The following is an 18,893-nucleotide window of genomic DNA, read 5'->3' as shown; positions in this document are numbered from 1 at the left end:
TTCTATTCAGGTTCCATGCAATCACAAATACCCTTTGAAACATTATTCTCAAATGACCCTTAATTCATATACTGAGAAGAAGAAACTATAAAGCAAATTGTCTTGAATCGCTGGGGAAAATTCAGAAGTAAAAACAGATTTTTCATGCATGGTACTGTGCTGCTACCTTCTTTTCACTGTGTACAGTGCAAGTTTTTTAATGTACCATAATATGAAATGCGGTGTATAAAGCTAAGATCAACCTTATGTTTTTTGTCATATTAGTTTCTGGGAAAAAAACAAAAATTATATATACGGTATATTTATATATCGATGCCAAGTTGCCCTTTGTACACGGCTGTTCAACCCCAGTTTATACAAGACCATAACTGCTTGAGCCTGCTTAAGTCTGCTCTTTTTTCAGTTCTAGTGACTACAAAACAGCGGTACAATGGCTAGTTATGTGACCGGCAATGAAGTGCTCACCCCACCTTCGACAAGCAGTAGGTGGTAATAGCTAGTAGTGGTACAGCTGTTTTAGGACCCAAAGGTTACAGGTTCAAATCCCCCCACCAGCTGTAGAACCACTGAGAAGGGACTTACGCAGCTGTATAAATGGGCAAATAACTGTAAGTAGCTCAGCACTGTAAGTTGCATTGGAGAAAAATTTCAGCTAAATGAATAAATGTGAGTGAGAAAAAAATATTTTACATTTTTAAACTCTTTTTCAACATATTGTATATAATTAGCCTAAATAAAATATAAAAAAATATATCAGCGTGTAATATAAAAAGCTATAGGCTATATGCAGCAATATTTCATATTGTTAAACAGGGTCAGGCAAATTTGAATTCATGATCCTCTTTTTTTTAATACCACAGATGTACTGTAACCACCCGTGTTACTGGAAGTTTGAGCGGGAAACGGGTGTATCGGACATAGTTGCATTATGGGAAAAAAAAAATTAGGAAAGTAATTGTGCAACCACTGGGGGGATTTACGGACAAAATAAAGGGGGGGAACAGCCTGGGGACTGCCTTGAAGCGTAAGTTCTTGAGAAAGTGTGGCTGTCAGAACGAGAACATTATTACCCCGCGTTTCCCATAAAACGTTCATTACAAATGCTACCCGTGTGTCTTTCTTTGCCTTATGAGAACCTTAAGGCACACGAAGCGAATTAACACAAGTCTGCCTTCTTCGGAGATTTTTGCAGGGGTATCCCGGCTTCCGGTTGACCTCGATGTTGCATCTGCATCTCCTTCCACTCTCTACGGACTGCTTTTTCCGGTTAAGCTGAACGCGCTGCTACGTCCGACATTGACCAAAAAGATCGTTTCCGGGTCAAACCCAAAGGAGCCCTCTTTCTGTGTGTTAGGTGTATTTTGGCCACTTTTTTTTTTTTTTTAATTAATACTGTGCTACAAACACATGTTGAACACAATTACATCATACCAAGAGAAGCAAAAGCAGAACATTGCAGGTGCAGAGAAAGTCACAATAAGTTGTACGAAAAGGGGATACAGACACAAACAAGAAGAATAAACAAAAGGATGGTTACAATTTGTCCGGAGATAATTTAATTATCTGGGATATCTTCATAGCTTTCTTACCGGAGGGGATTTTTTGAAGAGATGAAAAAATAACTTTCAGATCAATGAGAAACAAATTAGAGTTAGGTCTATATTGAAGATATCTTACTATGGATGTGTGATATTTGCGCAACACATATGAATAAAATTTAAAGCCTTGTCTCAATTCGTATTGCCTATTTCGCCAGGATAGAAAAAAAACCCCAGAAACGGAAATATTATTAAGACGGTATGAAATGAGGTGAAGAACTTGAATAAATAATACTTCAACTCAGATTAAATGGGGACAAAAACTAAAAAAAAAGGAATATTTTCATCCTTCACCGAACCAAAAGCGCAATGGTGGTTCGATTAAATCCATATAACTAATTTATAACAAAGACAATAATGATTTTAAAAGGAACTTAAGTCGTCACAAATCACACATGTTCTTCGCCCACATCCCGTGAATGCTGTACGGGTCGGTATTATGTATAAGCACTACTTCCGGGTTTGCCCTCTGCGCGGCTGTGACGTGTTCGGAGGTGCCGTTAGGCCACGCCTCCCTCATTACGTTCCTCCTGACACAGAGCACATGATTAGGCGTGTTTACCTGCAGCGCAATGCAGGAAAGAGCGTGTCAGAGAAGTAAAGTGCATTCGGCTTAAAATGGCGTTTTAGAAGACCCGAATAACTTGCTTTTTTAAAAGCGATGCGAATGGATGCAAGAGGTTTGCCGCGGGTCTAAGACTAAGTGTGTAGCGGAGCAGGCGCAGCGCCGGTTGTGTGTTTGTGTGGCTAGGGCGGAGGAGCCGCCGTGTTCTGCTCGGATCGCTGCTGCTGGAACTGGAAGAGAGAGGTAGGAGGCCACCGATCTCACTCATTTGCACTCGCTCAGTCCCTCACTGTCGCCGCACGTCGAGTCCGTCCGTGCGTGGATGAATCTGAATGTGGACTCGCTGTTTGCCCGCTTTGCGCACTGACACTATATGTATGTATGTTACATGTGCTCCTCAGCGGACGACTGCCCGAACTCCACACAGTGTCAGTGGTGCATGGACCACACAAGGAACTGGTGTACAGCAGTCGCGCAAACCTCGTGTTCGGAACAGGTAGTGTCTGGAGACGTCGGTTTTGTAGCCGGAAGGTTGTTGGGTCGAATCCCGCCCCATTCATTCGGGCCGCAGTACCTAGATGAAAGTAGGGACAGTGGGAATAGAATACCCAGCTCCATACCCGTCCCGTGCCCAATGCTGTCAGTCACCATGGTGAAAGATTTGTCCCAGCAGTGAATTCACACTGGTGACTGCGGCAGGTGCGAGTCAGTACTGTGAGGTGGGATGAGACCAGACACCAGGGAGTAGTAGGGTCCAGCCTGAGTAATTCAGTGCATACAGTCACATCCAGCATAAAATATGCTTCAGCACATAGGCTGTTTAAGGCCAGATTGTGCCTGTCAGTTCCGTTAATATGTATGAGAGCAGAAACTGAACAGGTAAAATGTGCCGCAAGAATGTTTTCGCATGGATGAGGGCCTCTTAAAGATACTGTATTATAATCACTTTGTTGGTTTTAATTTGCTGTCTTTAACTGTGGCATTTTGGCATACTGTGTGTTACACATTTTGTATTTCTGGAATCAATTTGAAAGTACTATGTAAAAATATATATACTTTACAGAATTTAAACAGCGGAAGGTAGGATAACCTGATTAGTTTTTACCTGTTTAAGTCTTACCTCGCAAGAGTGAGTGGCACTTTGATTGTTGTGTCACTCATTTAAATTTACTCATTTAGCTGACGCTTTTCTCCAAAGCGACTTACAGTACAACGTTAAGGTTACAGTTAAAACAAGCTACCCATTTATACAGTTGGCTGATTTCACTGGAGCAGTTTAGGGTAAGTACCTTGCTCAAGGGTACTATGGCTAGAGGTGGGGATCGAACCTGCAACCAAATCCAATCCAAAGGCAGCAGCTGTAACCACTACGCTACCGGCTGTCCGCTCATATAGTGACAATCTAAAGTGAACTGTATAGATTCTTTCAGCTTCTAAGATATGAGTCTTACCTTAATGCATGCCAATTTTTAGTGCTACCAAACAAATATTAAAAAAAATATTTGCAGGAGAATTATAGTAGTGTTTCATTACACCATCAGGTGGCTTGTGGCTGTGTCCATGTGAACTGGTGATTCCTGATTCGGATCCCCTTTGTGATTTAGTACCCTTGATCAGGGTAATCACCCTGAGTTGGCAGTAAATACCTAGCTATAGAAATGGGTAAATCACTGCACAGTTGCTTATCTAACATTGTAAGTCGCCTTGGATGAAGGAATCCGCTAAATAAAGGGTTGTTATTATCAGCAAACTTCTGAGCAGTACTTATCACTTTTTTTATGAGCAAAAGTGACACAAGCAGTTTTGGAGAAGTGACAACGCCGGTTATCGTCATGTGGGTTTTCCTCATCTTGTCCTGCCTCGGCGCTCCTCTATGAAAATGTGAAACGTATCTGTGGAGATGTTTATTATGATCAATTTTCTCTTCTTTTTTCTGGAATTCATGTCGTCTGCAGGGGAAGGAGAGGTTCTGGCATTGCCGGATGAGTTCCTAAGTACCCACAGCAGGCCGTACTACATTCGCGATGGAGGACACCGATGTTGAGCGTAAGTGAACTTCTCATACCTCCTCCTGTAGAGTCCTTCAGTAGATGTCAGCAAAATGTTTCACTAACTGTCCCCGTAGCTAACCTGACACAGCTTTATAGACACAATCTGAATACAGATTCCACTTACATTTACATTTATTCATTTAGCTGACGCTTTTCTCCGAAGCGACATACATCTCAGTGAAAATACAATTTGTGCATTACATTAAGAGAAAGAGACATAGTTACAGACATGATTCATAAGTAAACCTGGTTTGTTACTTTCCACCTGATGCACCGATGTTCATTGCTTGAGTAGGTGCATAAAACGCAGGATAGATGACTCCCGATAACCTTCCTACAATTTTTTTTTTTAAAATTAATTTATATCCTTATTTTGTGGTTATTTTTTGGGCATGCCTCATTTACGGTTCAGTTGCGTCTGATAGTATATTGTTAAATTATTAGTCTGACTGTTCAGAAGAAGTTCACATTCGGTGAAATGTGGCTCATCTCTGTTCCCATGCTGCATAATTCAGAGGTGTCCCTCTCCCTGCTGGACGCTGCCAACGACCGAGACCCGCTGGTGCAGGAACAGGTCAGGAAGTCCATCCTGACGCTGGGGAAACAGCAGCCTGACAAGATCCTGTCTATGTGCCAAGACTACCTGGTCAAACATCCCAAGGTCAGGCAAAGCACTCTATCGCTCTCCAAACACTCCACTGGCCAGCCTCATACCTCAGGTGTGCACTTTTGAATACATGTCATTCTCAAAATGTGCTCAACAAGCTCTCAGCTCACACTTACATAAAATGCCTTTTAAGAACAGAAATATCAGTTCATAATATGAACCTTGATTATCTCAACAGCCACATAAAGTGAGCAGCCCCCGCGCACATCCCTGCTTTTCCTTTTACGAGCATCTCTCCGAAATCTTGTGGCTTTTTATCATGGTGTTAAACCGTCATCTCTATATTATTAGGACCAACCAATGCATGTAATGGACTGAAAAATGTAAATGATCACTATTGTCTGTGATCCAGCAGGTCAAGTAACCTTTTGGGGAAGGTGTAAACCAGGTCAGGAGTCTGTTGGGGTTTCGCCCTCAGGGTTCTTTGTAGACAGGGTGACCATGCTTGAAGTTGTGTTCTTTCAAAAACTGTTTGTGATGCACAGCAGCAAAGGAATTCCAAAAACATGAGTCTTCTGAAACATTTCCAAGGTATCACTTTTCCACACAAACACACACACACACACAGGCTGAAGCCGCTTGTCCCGGAGCAGGGTTACAATGAGCCGGAGCCTAACCCGGTGACGCAGGACGTAGGGCTGGAGGGGGAGGTGACACGCCAGGCCGTAACAAGGCACCCCAAGTTGGACAGACACACACACACACACACACACACCAGAGAGCAGGACCCAGCCAAACCTGCTGCGCCGCCATGCCCCCATCTAGAGTAACCAGTCAACTTGAAACACATGCCTTTGCACTGTGGGAGGAAACCAGAACCCCAGAGAGCAGGATCCAGCTGACCCCCCCCCCCCCCCCGGTATAACTTTCAGAGATCACAAATAAAGGGATGAGTAGGTCATAGATGTCTATAAATGATATGATACCAAAGTAAGAAAAGCACAGACATTAAGCCACTAGGGTGCCACCCCAAGCTATAGAATATATACATACACACACACACTTTCCGAACCGCTTGTCCCACACGGGGTCACGGGGCCTACCCGGTAACACAGGGCGTAAGGCCGGAGGGGGAGGGGACACACCCAGGACGGGACGCCAGTCCGTCGCAAGGCACCCCAAGCGGGACTCGAACCCCAGACCCACCGGAGAGCAGGACTGCGGTCCAACCCCCCACTCTAGAATATATACCTTTTAAAGTAATACATTGTACAGGTTACATACTCAGACATGGTACGGTTGGAAGGTCAGTCTCAGCAGCAAACTGGAGACATTCAGATGGGATGTTGCAACAGAGTTTCTCAAGGAAGCACTTCAGGTCACGCTGGTCTGATGAGGTTGGTTCTGGTAAAACAGGAGCCTCTGTCAGTCAACCACAGAAGAGCTGGCAGCGAAAGAAGAGGCGTCTGATCTCGAACTCTGTTTGGGCTCACGAGCAATGGCAGGTTATTCCTCGTGGAAACCCCGCCTGGGACAGCGCGTGCTCTTTGCATTCGTACGCGTGCGCCTTGTTGCCTGCGGCACTCCTGGGCCGTTACTTTTGTCAGTCAAGGAGATGGAACTCTTACTTGGATCGGTCGGAAATCGGAAGCCTGACATCGTTTCTTCATCGGAAACCCGCGAGTTACTCGCGCGTTTGAATGAAGAATTTGTTTCCGTATCGCCTTACTGTGGCTCTGGGAGCATTCCTGAGATCGTCATTGTTTTTTGGTCACTCCAACCAGCGTGGATTTTGGCGTTTGGTCACGTTGTGTTCATGTGACTTGCAGCTGCAGAAAACGGAAGTGGAAGTGATGACCGTGGAGGGGTCTCCTTTTGTCAACTGTCATGAAATCAATATGAAAGATCTTCATGTCAAGTCATGCTCTCTTTCTGTACTCCACTGTGCTTTTTTTTGTCTTGACCCATTTTAGCACATATGTCTTGACCCAAGACGCACTTTCTGTGTAGGTCAATGACTTTTACAAGTAATTGATCATCTGCCATTTCATGCTGTACCTCTATTGTAACATTTCTGCAGTTTGTATCCTCAGGGTCTCTGAATTGCTTCATTACATCATCTGTCACAATCACTTTTGTGTTTCCTATCAGTTCTGTGGGCAGCTACTTATGTAACGCGTGCCAGCAAAAATGGTGGTATTCTACAAACCGCACCTTGAGAATCGTGTGTGTGTGTATCTCTCCATCTCGGTGAAATGCACTTTTGTTCACTCTGGGTTGTAAGTCGCTTTGGAAAAAAGCATCTGCTAAATGAGCATATGTAATATAAATGTGTGCAAACGATGCCTAATGTTGCTCATGCGTGCTCAACGTACGGTTTCCCGAACCTCCTCAAATGTCACCGTTTTTTGTCGACAGCTCACAACTAGCCATAGAGTGGTTATACTTCAAACGATCGAACTAATCGTGAAGTTCAAGCTCGACGAGATCAACTACCAGAAAATAAAGAAGATTATTTCCCTCGCTTCCGATGAGATGACTCGATCCAAGGTAAGCTCGAATGCTTGTCAGGCACGGGTGAATCCGCCACAGCGCCCTTTTCCACGTCTAAAAGGGTTCATACGTGCGCATCGTCTGGTTAACCGACAACGGTCTTGGCCGCGTGTTTTGCAGAGTTGGTCGCTTGATGGATGTTTGGTGGGAGGTGATAGGTGGCGTTTCCTCTCAGTCTTCTTCCTTTTCTGGAGCTTTACATCCAGGTGTGATGCAAAAGAGCGGAGACCAGACTTCTCCGTCACTGTGTCTGTACATCCGCTCCTGGTGCGTTCGCGTAGTTCACGGTCACACGGGACCCCGGTCGTACTTCCCTCTGCTCACTTAACCTTCTCGGCCCCAAATAATCTGTACTTTACAGAGGCTCTGCTTTGAGTAACATTCCCATCTGTGTTAAGATCTTTAACAACACATTTTGTCTTGCAATTCACCCCAGTCTGACCTACGTATGCCTGAAGACATTGACTGCGAGAGCCTTTTTTTAAAAAAAAAAAAAAAAAAAAAACTTGGTTTACCTTTAAATGTAAAACATTTTAAACAGTATAGGGGAGTAATGTTTTCCGCATACAGATTTACCTGCTTAACAGACATTTTTATTCAGTAAAATCACCTTAGCAATGGGACCATTCTGTGGAAGTCAGAGTATTATTATTTATCATAGGGAAAAATATGTTCGTTGACCCGCAAACTTCCACCAAAAAGTCACCAAATCACCGAAATAATGACACTGCTAGCAATAAAGTGGAAACCGGCCGACTTGACCGTATTTGCGGGAATAATTATTGTACGGTGCCTGCTTTTTTGCATTTGAAAACACAACAGGAAAAGTACAGCACATTTTTATTGCCCTGTAACATTTGCCTTAATCAGGGAGGGAGGATGTAACTGTGGATCTGATGCTGTGGGTCCTGGCCTTGGGTTTAGTGGTAGCTGGGGGTAAAAAGGAATTAGGAAATCAATGCCGTAAAGTGTTGGGGATTAAAGCGGATGCCAAGGGGAGTGGCATCTGTCTGCAAGCTTGTTTATTTGGTGTGGTCACAGCTGTAATATTTAATCCAAAATGAGGTTTGCCGATTTATTATCGGAGATTTAATCAGTCACACGTTTCCAGCCGGCATCAGTCTGGTGGTGCAATTAGTTTCAGCCACCTTTTTGTTTTTAGAACTGTGTCACCCCCTCCAGTCATTTAAAAGCTGTAATCTTGCAGCCGGTATGTTTTTGACAGATGTTGTTCTGCATTATCAGAGCTGCATGGTAGTTCGCAAAATCTTTTCTCTGAGAACTATGCAAATAAATTCAGTTTTCTTATTATTCACTTATCGTTCAGTTTTGTAATCAACATATACATTTGAAAACTTTTTTTTTTTTTTGGATCTCAGTGATTTGAATGATTTTAGTGCTGTGCAGTAATTGTGAAATCACAAACTGGTAAATGCTATCTATTTATGGTCTCTGTGTATTAAATTTATACCCATTGTCTTTCGTGTTCTCTTTTGTTCAGGATGTGATTCCAGACTGGCAGCAAGCAGCTAGTGATATTTTGGTTGCTGTGGGCAACAAGCATATCAATGACATCATGGAGGAAATTCTCAGCAAGTTCCAGCCTGGGGTCCTTCCTCATTTCTTTGTGGTCCAGACCCTGGCCAGCCTCTCTGAGTCTAATGGTACGCACAAAGATTGGCGAAAGAATGAGCTTGAGTTGCAGTACTAATCTTAAGGTGCTTCTCGCAGTTGATGATTGTGATGATTTTTTGAATGCGTCGCTTGTTTTCAAGAGGAGATTCATTTTATTGTTGACACGCTAATGTCCGTGAGCCGTTCGAGCAGCAGAATACAGCACCAGACTTGCTCTTGCTTCCAGTGTACGGCATGGTGCCGTTCCTCAGCGCCATCCTGGGAACCATGCTGCCCATGCTCAGCATATCCAAGCAGGACAACATGAAGTTTGTCTTCTCCTCTGGTAAGAAATGTGATCCGATTGTCCCCTTCTATAAAGTCTTTGCAACATAGTAAACCTCATTCTCTCTTAATATTGAATAAATGTGTGACCAAAAACCCACGACACATCTGAGGACGTTTCCTATAAGCTCCCTGTCCTCCTGTCTCCATCCCAGCCCTGGCCCGTTTCAGCGAGAGTATTATGGAGTACTTGGCCAACCTGGACAAGGCCCCGGACCCTACAGTGCGCAAGGACACCTTCTCCAGCGAGATCTACGCCGCCTATGACATCCTGTTCTCGAGCTGGCTGCAGAGCCGTGAGCCCAAGGTCCGCGCGATCAGCCGTGGTGCGAGTCGGCCAAGTTGGCCATAGCTGGATTTGTCCCCGCTCAACAGCTCCTGTCGTGATAATTGCGAAAGCTGCTCTGTTTCAGCCCTCGCTGAGACTCAAAGGCCCTAAAATTAGAAAATTAGGTCAAGATATGATTTGAAGGCTTTGGTTTCTAGTTGCAGAGGGGACTTTTTGGTCACTGTAGCAGAGTGCACTGTTAGACATGTCATGCTATGACTTCTTTTTGTTAATGGTGGTTGCAGATTTGTTCCTAACTCTGAAAATATATGAAATATATGAAAATAAAAATCTGAAATACTTTACTTTTTAAACTGCAAATACAGTTGTCTGTTAACTTTTCTTCTTCTATTTACTTTTTAAACATGTAATTTCTCCCAGGTAGTGAGAGAATGCTGTATAATTAATTTGATTAATGAGTAACCACCGACTGCTTTCCGTTTATGTTCCATGGGGCGGAGGGAGCGTAGCGGTTAGAGCTGTCGCCTTGCTACTCAAGTGTCCAGTTTTGAATCCTCACTGCTGTTTTAGTACCCTTGGACAAGGTACTTTACCCTTAGTCGACGGTAAAATTTACTCAGCCTTAAAATGGGTAAACGATTTAAGTATTTTATTGTACAAATGTGACATTATAAGTTACCGGGAAGAGAAGCAACAGCTAAATGAATAAATAAGGTTTAGACTTTTATGAATTAACTGAAGAGGTTGAAGAGTGTAGGTGTGGTTGAGCCGAAGGGCTTTGTTGCATATTAACTGACTGTAGTGAGCTCTGTTCTCTCTGTTCTTCTGCTTTACGCGGCTCTTGACGCCTTGTTCTTCCCCCCCGTCTTTTTGACCGCAGCTCCGTCTGACTGTGGCGGAGGCGCTGGGATCCATGAGTCACCTGATGCCTCACGATAAACTGGAAGAGCAGCTTCCGAAACTTATTCCCACGACCGTCTCCCTGTACAAGAAGAACAACGAGCATTACATCATCAGCAAGGTGGGCCACGTCATGCGCATTTGTTATTTATGGGGGAGTCCGGATTTATAAACAACACATGATCTTAATATATGAAAGTCATGCATTTTCTTTTCTTGATTTCCCCCCACCAGTCACCTTTTCCCATGTCGTTGTCATCTTTGCTCCCTACTTTTTCTCTGGTGAGATGAGCATTTAGTACTCATTGCACTTATCCCCCCCCCAACAGAGCTTGTGTCAGATCCTGGATGCCTCTGTGAACATGGGCAGCCGTGTGCTGGAGACACAAACTGACAGCTTGCTCCTCACACTCCACCAGGAGGTAACGGCGCTGGGTTTCACACGTCAGCGGAAGTGTTCGCCCTTGCCGTGGAACGCATACGCGCTTGGTAGACTCGGATTGTGGTTCACGTTCCATTTGCCATTTATGGAGAACAAAGGCTTTTCTATATGTTTTCAGTAACATCTGAGATGTTTTATTTGATAATGCATTAATTTGGGTCACAATTGGAATTCATAATAAGTGAATATATGTCATGCACAATTTATGCATATATTTTAGTATGTATCTGATGTAATGTAATTTGTTCATTGTATTTAATTTATTTTTCTTAAGTGAAACTATTTGTATATAAATCAAATTAAACTTGGGTCACGACAGTAAGAAATTGGGAACCTAATGTGGTCAGATACAATTTTCCTTTAATAGTGTTAAGTTAAGAAAGTGAGACGTAGACACAAAGGGCTGTGTTTCGCTCAGGTGTGCGCGCCTGTCGACTACAGCAATCCTCCAACTGTGAAGAACCACAACGAGGTGTTGAGAATATTCAGCGTTTTAGGTGGGTTTCAATGTTATTTGTATATCATTAATCGTATTGAGTTTATTTGTGTTCGCTATTATTTATTTTTTTTGGCTAGTTTCTGTTTTTGTTACTTAGTGAGCAGCAGGTCATGTACTTTTTTGCTAGGTTAACTTTTAAAATTAGATGGCTGTCAAGAGCCAGGGGACTGATTGTTGATTTAAGATACCATTTGCCCTGCATCTAAAAGACGAGTCTGATGGTTGTTTTCAGCTCTTAGTACAGTGAAAACCATGAACAAAAGTCATTTTACATGTAATTTATCATTTGCAACTCAGTGAAGCTTAGTTATGAAAAAAACAGTAAGAGTGATGCTCAGTATTTGCTCTTTTTTACATTTAATTGACTGTAAGTTGTCTTATTACACAATCAGTGATAAATCAGTGATAAATATCCGATTGCTCACATGTGGATGGCTGTTTGCATGAATAAGCATAATGGACAAAGGCTCTTATTTCCTCCCCACCCCACTGTCGCACACCAGCCAACACGTTCCCCGACCGATTGATAGTGTTTGTCCTGCAGAAGCTTGAAAACAACAATGAGCGCAACCGCATGGGCTCTCTGGCTGTGCTCAGACACCTTATCAACTCCAGCAGTAAGTCTAAACAGGAGTGGCACTGGGGTAGAGACTTGGCCCATGCTCATATTATTACACATCGTATCTGTGCTTGTATGTGTATATATGTGTGTGTGTGTATTATACACACACAGTACCAGTGAAAACTGTGAATACATTTGCTGGAAACCACCCCCCCCCCCCCTTCCTCAAGGCATTCGGTTAACATGTCTTCCCAGCTCTTCTGCTGCGCTTGTCAGAGACATGGGATGTAGGATTTATGTGCTGCTTTGCTTTCACTCTTCTGTCCAGTTTATCCCATACAAGTACTTTGCAGGTTGCCCAGGTTGCCCAGGTGTGCTCACACTTTGCACTGGTGCTACTTACAGCTGCATATTTTACCACGAGTTATATTTAAGCCCCGTTCTTAAGAAGTTTTGTCCATGTGTTGGGGGGGGGAACGAATCTATTATATCGAAGTTTTTTTGGATGTAAGATTTATGACAAATATTAAAATCCAGATTTTAAATTTTTTTTAAGTCACTTTTTTTATTTTTAATGTAGCTTCTATGATGGAGACAAAGAAGAGTCTAATTCTTGCTAGCATCAGGCAGCCGTTGCTTGACCAGAGCAATAAGGTAAGATTTGGCATGTGGGCCTGAGGGTCATGAGACCTGAATACACTCCTCTTTCTTCTCTTTTCAACATTCTTTCTTAATGATAGACTTCTTACACCTCTTACTTTCACTTAGTTACTCCCACATAATCATTAATAATCATAATCATTTCCAGCATTTTAAGTCTTTTTATGTTTGTCTTTTTTTTTAATCTGCAAATATGTAAGTTTTGATCCTGTAAAAAGCAGTTTTTTTTTCTTTTTTTTTTTTTTTTTAAACTGTTGAGTTACAGAACAAATGTAACCTGTGACTGTAGGCCAGTGTTTACGCTTGTCAAGTGGTGAATAGTGCCGTCCCCTGCAGGTAAAGAAGATGGTGGTTCAGGTGATCAGTGCCATGGCTCATCACGGGTACCTGGAGTTAGAGGGAGGAGACCTTCTGGTGAAGTTCATCGTCCAGCACTGTGCCCTCCATGATACGTACAACGTATGTTCATCATTCATTGCCGTCAAATACACACAGTACTATTACTATAATGAAAATGATTTAAATGTTTTTTTTTTTTTTTTTACTGTAAATATGGGGGGGGGGGGGGGGGGCACGGTGTCGCAGTGGGTTGGACCGGGTCCTGCTCTCTGGTGGATCTGGGGTTCGAGTCCCGCTTGGGGTGCCTTGCGATGGACTGGTGTCCTGTCCTGGGTTTGTCCCCTCACCCTCCAGCCTTGCGCCCTGTGTTGCTGGGTTAGGCTCCGGCTCCTCGCGACCCTGTATGGGACAAACGTTTCAGATGATGACGATGATGATGGTGACTGTAAATATTTATAAGAATACTGTATTGTACCTATGGTTACTTTTGGCTTGAAACTACTTAGAATGTTGTTTTGTGTAATTATTTTAACATAATTAATATAATTTTAATGCAGTTTTTGTTGACAGAATATATTTAGTTTATGACCCAATTGCTGTCTGTTGTTAACCTTAAGCAATTTGCAGATGACTCTGAAATGAGCAAGTCTGTATGTATAATGCGATGCTGTATGAGGGAGTCCTTATTTTGGCCTCTGGCTTTTTGCAGCGTGGTCGTCATCCCTCGGACCCGGAAGATGTCACTAACGAGGCCCTGCGGAGCATGTGCGAGAACACGCTGCACCTCTTCACCACAACTGTGGGCCGCCTGACCGATGTGAGTCCGGTGTGCGCCTCCAGGAAAATTGCGTTCCATTTGATATACCGTAAAACGCTCATTTTGGTGGCGTTAGTTTTCCCTATATTATGTGTCCCTACGCTGCCCCCACACACACTCGCACACTGACACTCATTTTACTTTCTTTGCCATGCCTATCGGACTCCCAGGTGCTGTGGCCTTCCCTGCTGTGCTACCTGACCCCAGCGCAGTACAGTAATGCCACCACACCGCTGTGCAGGAGTCTCGTTCTCCTGGGCAACAAGAAGAAATCTGCCCAGGAGCCCAGCTACGTAATCAACTTCAGTGAAAAAGGTTCGAGTGGGCTGGTCTTCGTTGTAGTTCTCATCTCACCCGTGGGATGGGGGAAGCCAAATTGACACAGAATTATGTTTTTTCACAATGCTGGTTTTTAGTTGGCGTCAGAACCGAGTTTTTCCAAGCGTAAAGAAACTGTATTCTTAAAGCGTCCGTTGTTTATGTATTCGCGCTGCTGTGTAATGTAGTAAAAACATGGCCCTTTGTCAATCTTACTTGTCTTTTTAGCCAGTCTTCCTTCACCATATGTCCTGATGGTCAGGCTTTTGGTAAGTTTACAAGTCCTTCCGACTGGTCACGAGGAATATCTCGTATATGAAAAATGAACATACGTGAAAATACGGAATAATATGTTCTCCAGGGCTGTGACTCTGTTCTCTGAACACCCCCCGCCAGGTAAACGCTGCGTTCCCTTTCTGGGGGCGTGGCAGGGGAGCACCCTCCCTGCGCCTGCTGACCGTTTTGGCGCCCAGCATCCATCCCAACACACAGAAGGTGTGGGAGTCAGAGATCCCTCCACTGCTGAGCTACCTGGAAGGTGAGGTTGCATTCTTCTTCATTGTGGGGTTTGTTGTACCTTTGCCAACCACATCCTTTATATAGACCTGTCAATCTTTCTGCTTTGCAAAAACGTAAAAATGAACAGTGAAACGTGAAACACGACTCTGTTAAATTAAAGAAACACCCCACTGGGTTGAGAATGATTTTGGCGTTCTGCCAGATTTTTTTCTTAATAATAATAGGCGCAGAGTTTGGCATGGACTTGTCCACAAATCTGGAGTCCCCATGTAGTCCTGGTCCCACGAAAGTGCTCAACCTGAGCTGCTTCAGTGAAATATGAAAGATGCTGTAATATGCGAGTTACATTAGAGGAAATGGTGCATTAAGAAAATAAATAATGTCACGTAAAAAGTTATGGATACTTGATTTTTGCAGCACAAATGGAGAAAAACGCTTTTTTTTTTCGGTTATAAAAATACATTTTAGAACTGAAGTATTTCAGCAGGACTTAAATCACTTCAAGTGTTTGATTTTGTTGGATCGAACAGAGTATTATATGGATGCCTGTTTCTTTTCTTTTCTCTAACATATTAACATTTTATCTTTGCCTTTTTACCCAAACAGAATCCACAGCGGAAACATTAAACAGAAAGAGCTGGGAGGAAAGTCTGCTTGAGGTCGGCATCCTTTATTAATCATGCACTCGCACTGTATTTATGTAAATGTAATATATAGAAGTATCTTCTCTTTAACAGCTTTTGCCAAATTTAGTGTTTGCACAAATGAGCCCTAAAATATTTTTTCTTTTTTTCTTTTTTTTTTTTTCTTTTTTAAATTTTATTTATTTATTTATTTTTTTTGACAGATTTGCTCTGTGTTTGTGTTTGGTTAAAGACCTATTTTGTTTTGTTTGAAATACTTATGTTTGGTCTGTTTTGCTTGACTGTACCTTCCACGTATAATTTTGTTTACAGAACCTATAGGTTTGTTTTGTTTTGCCTAAATGCGGCACCTTTGTTATTTTGTTTCTTGTTGCTTGTTTTCTTAAATTCTGTCCTGTTAATTTTGTTCTACTGCTCTTTCTGCCTTTTGACTGATATTGCCATTTTTCTGTTTTGTTTGACTACCTTCTGTCTGTTTTGTTTGTTTGCAGCACATGTCTGACATGTCTGTATTTTTTGTTTATATTTGACTGTGCTTTTTGCTCGATTTATTTGACCGCACCTTCTGTCTTAATTTTTGCTTGGGTGCAGCACCTCTCTATTTATTTGGCTATATGCAAATGTTGTCCTTTCTCGATGCAGCTCTTGTCCAAAACCCTGGTTGCCATCTCAGATGACAAATGGAGCTGTCAGCTGTCTGCAGAGTCAACACAATACCTGCCCACCTACAACAGCTCCCTGGAGGAGAAGGTGAGGCAGTCTTACCTAATTAATTTTTGTACCTGTACGCCCCACTGTGTGCATGTACACAGTTTCAGCATAGGTGGCTGGCAGTGTGATATCTCTCGTTAATGAGGTAAAGCATGACATCTTGTCTTCTTTGCACAATATTTATACTTTAATGTAAATATTGTGGTAATTTTGTGAAATACAAATTTTTGTGCTAATGCTTATGTAAATATTATTTAATATTTAAATAAGAGGGGGCGCGGTGGCGCAGCAGGTTTGGCCAGGGCTTGCTCTCCAGTGGGTCTGGGGTTCGAGTCCCGTTTGGTGTGCCTTGCGATGGACTGGCATCCTATCCTGGGTGTGTCCCCTCCCCCTCCAGCCTTATGCCCTGTGTTGCCAGGTTAGGTTCTGGCTCCCTGTGACCTTGCATGGGACAAACAGTTTCAGACTGTGTGTGTGTGTGTGTGTGTGTGTGTGTGTGTGTGTGTGTGTGTGTGTGTGTGTGTGTGTGTGTGTGTGTGTGTGTGTGTGTGTGTGTGGATATTTAAATAAGCATTAGTACAAAACAAACATTTAAAAGTACAACTTACCTGGTAAGAAACCATTGAGTTCTTATAGCAGCTTTTTCAATTGCTGATTGCAGCACTTTGCAAAGTATGAGTCGGGAAATGATTTTCAACTTTCAGATGGTATAGAGGTTAAAGCTGCTGCTCTTGTAATCAAATTGCCCTGGTTAAAATTCCTGCTCCTGCCATATTGCTTCTCATCAAGTTATTTACCATGAATTGCTCTGATATTTTCCCAGCTATAGAAATGAGTACATAATTGTAAATAATTTACTATGTAAATCTGTCATTGTATGTTCCTTCAGAGAAAAGCATCAGGTACATTAATTAATATTCATAAATAACAGTGGTATTTAGCTGATGCAGATGCTGAAACCACTCAGGTTCATGAAATCATGTTAACTAGTCTCGTTTTTATGTTTGCCTTTGGCAGAGTTTTCTGTACAAGTGCATCGGTGTGACCCTGCAGCAGTGCCGCAGTAAGGACGTGGTGAGGAAGCAGCTGCAGGAAGTTCTCATTACAGCACGCCACAGCGACACCATCGAGAGAACGGTAAAGCCAAGTAAATTTTGACACTTCATTACATTATGGGACAGCTGTCTGTCTGGGTTTCGTGCAACTACTCTTCCAAAATAAATTCTGAGATGGTAATGTGTGTGTGTGTGTGTGTGTGTGTGTGTGTGTGTGTGATGTATATGTGAATTGATGCGTTATGAATTGTTTGAATTGTTGAGAAATGATCCTAACACTGATTTCATTGGAAAAGGCTCTTCAAATGAATCATTTGTCCAGCAATAGGTCCAGTGACAAGTTCAGACTTTCCTGGAATTTGGTGACATTGAAATGGTCATATTTGGATGTGTTTTACAGGGAGTCGCAATGGGAATTGGCCTCTGTGCCAGCAGTCACCTCGATGACACACTGGCCAAACTTGAAGACTTTGGCAAATCGGATGCTTTCAAGAAGGCCTCAGGAATATTTGGTCTCCTTAAAGTAAGTTCATCTTGTGCTGGGTTCGCTGAAAACGTGCACTATGAGCCAGTGAACGCCCCTGTCCTTTCTTAGGCTTTGTAAGACTCAGAGGAAAATAGCTCAGTGTTGAAGATCCATGAAATGCACCAAATTTTTTTTTATGGGTGGCAGCAAAGGCCCAATCATCCCATCTCCCATGTCAGCCTTTTTCTCACTGTGGTTATGGTCTACAGGACAAGAATGACGTTGACATCGAGAAGATGAAGAGCACGCTGATCCTGTGCTACGGGTACGTGGCCCTCAACGCCCCTGGTGACAAGATCCTGGCCAGGATTGACTCTGACATCCTGAGGTGCATCAGCAAACACTTCAACACCAAGGTAGGTTTTCTGGTCCAGCTGGAACACAGCAGGCGCCAAAGCAGGAAGGCAGACTGAACACAGAGCCGTAGTCAGTCCCTAAAATACACCGTTACCGCCAATTCACATAGTGAAACGGTGAGCTCGTGGTATACGTTGCTAGTTTATGACACGACCAGAAACGGCTGAGTTCACGGTAGAGAAATAGCCTCCCTTCCTATGGATTAACATTGATGCCTGGTCATCACATCATATTCACATCAAAATGACATACATCAAATGTCATCCTCGCAAGAGATCATAGAGGTCAGCATGAGAATCAGAAGGTTTCTCATTTTATCGTATTGCAGGTATTGTAACTTTACTAAAACTTTCATTAAAACCATACTCTGCAGGGCCATCTCCTCTCTGCCTTTTGATGAGGGTTTTGTGTGGTCATATGATCACAGTCCTCTTCACTTGCGCACAGGTGGTGGTGGTGGTGGTGGTCGCATGGTGTACGCACACACGCAGTGAAATGCACCCTTATCTTAACGCATCATATTGTCCTCATTTATATTCCTATTTTGTTCGAAAAATCCCTCTCAGCCCAAATAATTTGCACGCACTCACTGCACAACATCTGGTTGTGCTGAATACCTAAAACATATGATTTTTGACTTAATCCATTCCCAGGTTGTGCTGGAGGGACAGTAAAGTAGTAGTAATGTACAGTCAAGTAAGGTAGGGGTGGTTTCTCCTTAGAGAGACGGATTAATATTCTTTTCTTTACATTTTACACTTTTTGGAGTGAATGAACTGCTCTGCGAGAGAAATACACACCTCAATTGTAAACTCCTTATTACTTTTTATATTGTGCAGGTTCTGGGAATTAAAGTAGAGACCAAGGTACAGTGAGAGGAAGCCAACGTGACAGCCCTTCTCCTCCGCTCCTTTGCTAAAAC

At 42.9% G+C, this 18,893-nt stretch overlaps 1 protein-coding gene across 4 annotated transcripts in view; it reads left to right on the top strand.

Annotated features, from left to right (window-relative positions):
* Positions 1-2,155: 2,155 nt before the first annotated feature.
* mroh1 (maestro heat-like repeat family member 1) overlaps positions 2,156-18,893 on the top strand; it is a 34,074-nt gene continuing 17,336 nt past the window's right edge. For 2 of the 4 annotated variants that reach the window (XM_018763034.2, XM_018763032.2), the window contains exons 1-23: positions 2,156-2,406; positions 4,119-4,209; positions 4,730-4,875; positions 7,240-7,371; positions 8,876-9,038; positions 9,236-9,334; positions 9,489-9,640; positions 10,503-10,643; positions 10,852-10,944; positions 11,383-11,461; positions 11,967-12,080; positions 12,606-12,679; positions 13,022-13,144; positions 13,734-13,841; positions 14,012-14,156; positions 14,388-14,428; positions 14,556-14,697; positions 15,285-15,337; positions 15,965-16,072; positions 17,051-17,170; positions 17,489-17,611; positions 17,824-17,970; positions 18,811-18,837. In XM_018763034.2, coding sequence (XP_018618550.2) covers positions 4,188-4,209; positions 4,730-4,875; positions 7,240-7,371; positions 8,876-9,038; positions 9,236-9,334; positions 9,489-9,640; positions 10,503-10,643; positions 10,852-10,944; positions 11,383-11,461; positions 11,967-12,080; positions 12,606-12,679; positions 13,022-13,144; positions 13,734-13,841; positions 14,012-14,156; positions 14,388-14,428; positions 14,556-14,697; positions 15,285-15,337; positions 15,965-16,072; positions 17,051-17,170; positions 17,489-17,611; positions 17,824-17,970; positions 18,811-18,837 — 2,352 coding nt within the window. In that variant the 5' untranslated portion in view covers positions 2,156-2,406; positions 4,119-4,187. Of the gene's footprint in view, positions 2,407-4,118; positions 4,210-4,729; positions 4,876-7,239; positions 7,372-8,875; positions 9,039-9,235; positions 9,335-9,488; positions 9,641-10,022; positions 10,207-10,502; positions 10,644-10,851; positions 10,945-11,382; positions 11,462-11,966; positions 12,081-12,605; positions 12,680-13,021; positions 13,145-13,733; positions 13,842-14,011; positions 14,157-14,387; positions 14,429-14,555; positions 14,698-15,284; positions 15,338-15,964; positions 16,073-17,050; positions 17,171-17,488; positions 17,612-17,823; positions 17,971-18,810; positions 18,838-18,893 lie in introns of those variants that run through there. The other 2 variants (XM_018763033.2, XM_018763035.2) reach the window with 2 other exon arrangements.

The sequence above is a fragment of the Scleropages formosus genome, chromosome 18 (assembly GCF_900964775.1).
Source record: "Scleropages formosus chromosome 18, fSclFor1.1, whole genome shotgun sequence".
NCBI classification, from domain to species: Eukaryota; Metazoa; Chordata; class Actinopteri; order Osteoglossiformes; family Osteoglossidae; genus Scleropages; species Scleropages formosus.
The sequence above is the reverse complement of the archived record's forward strand: the minus strand, read 5'-3'. Positions and strand labels throughout refer to the sequence as shown.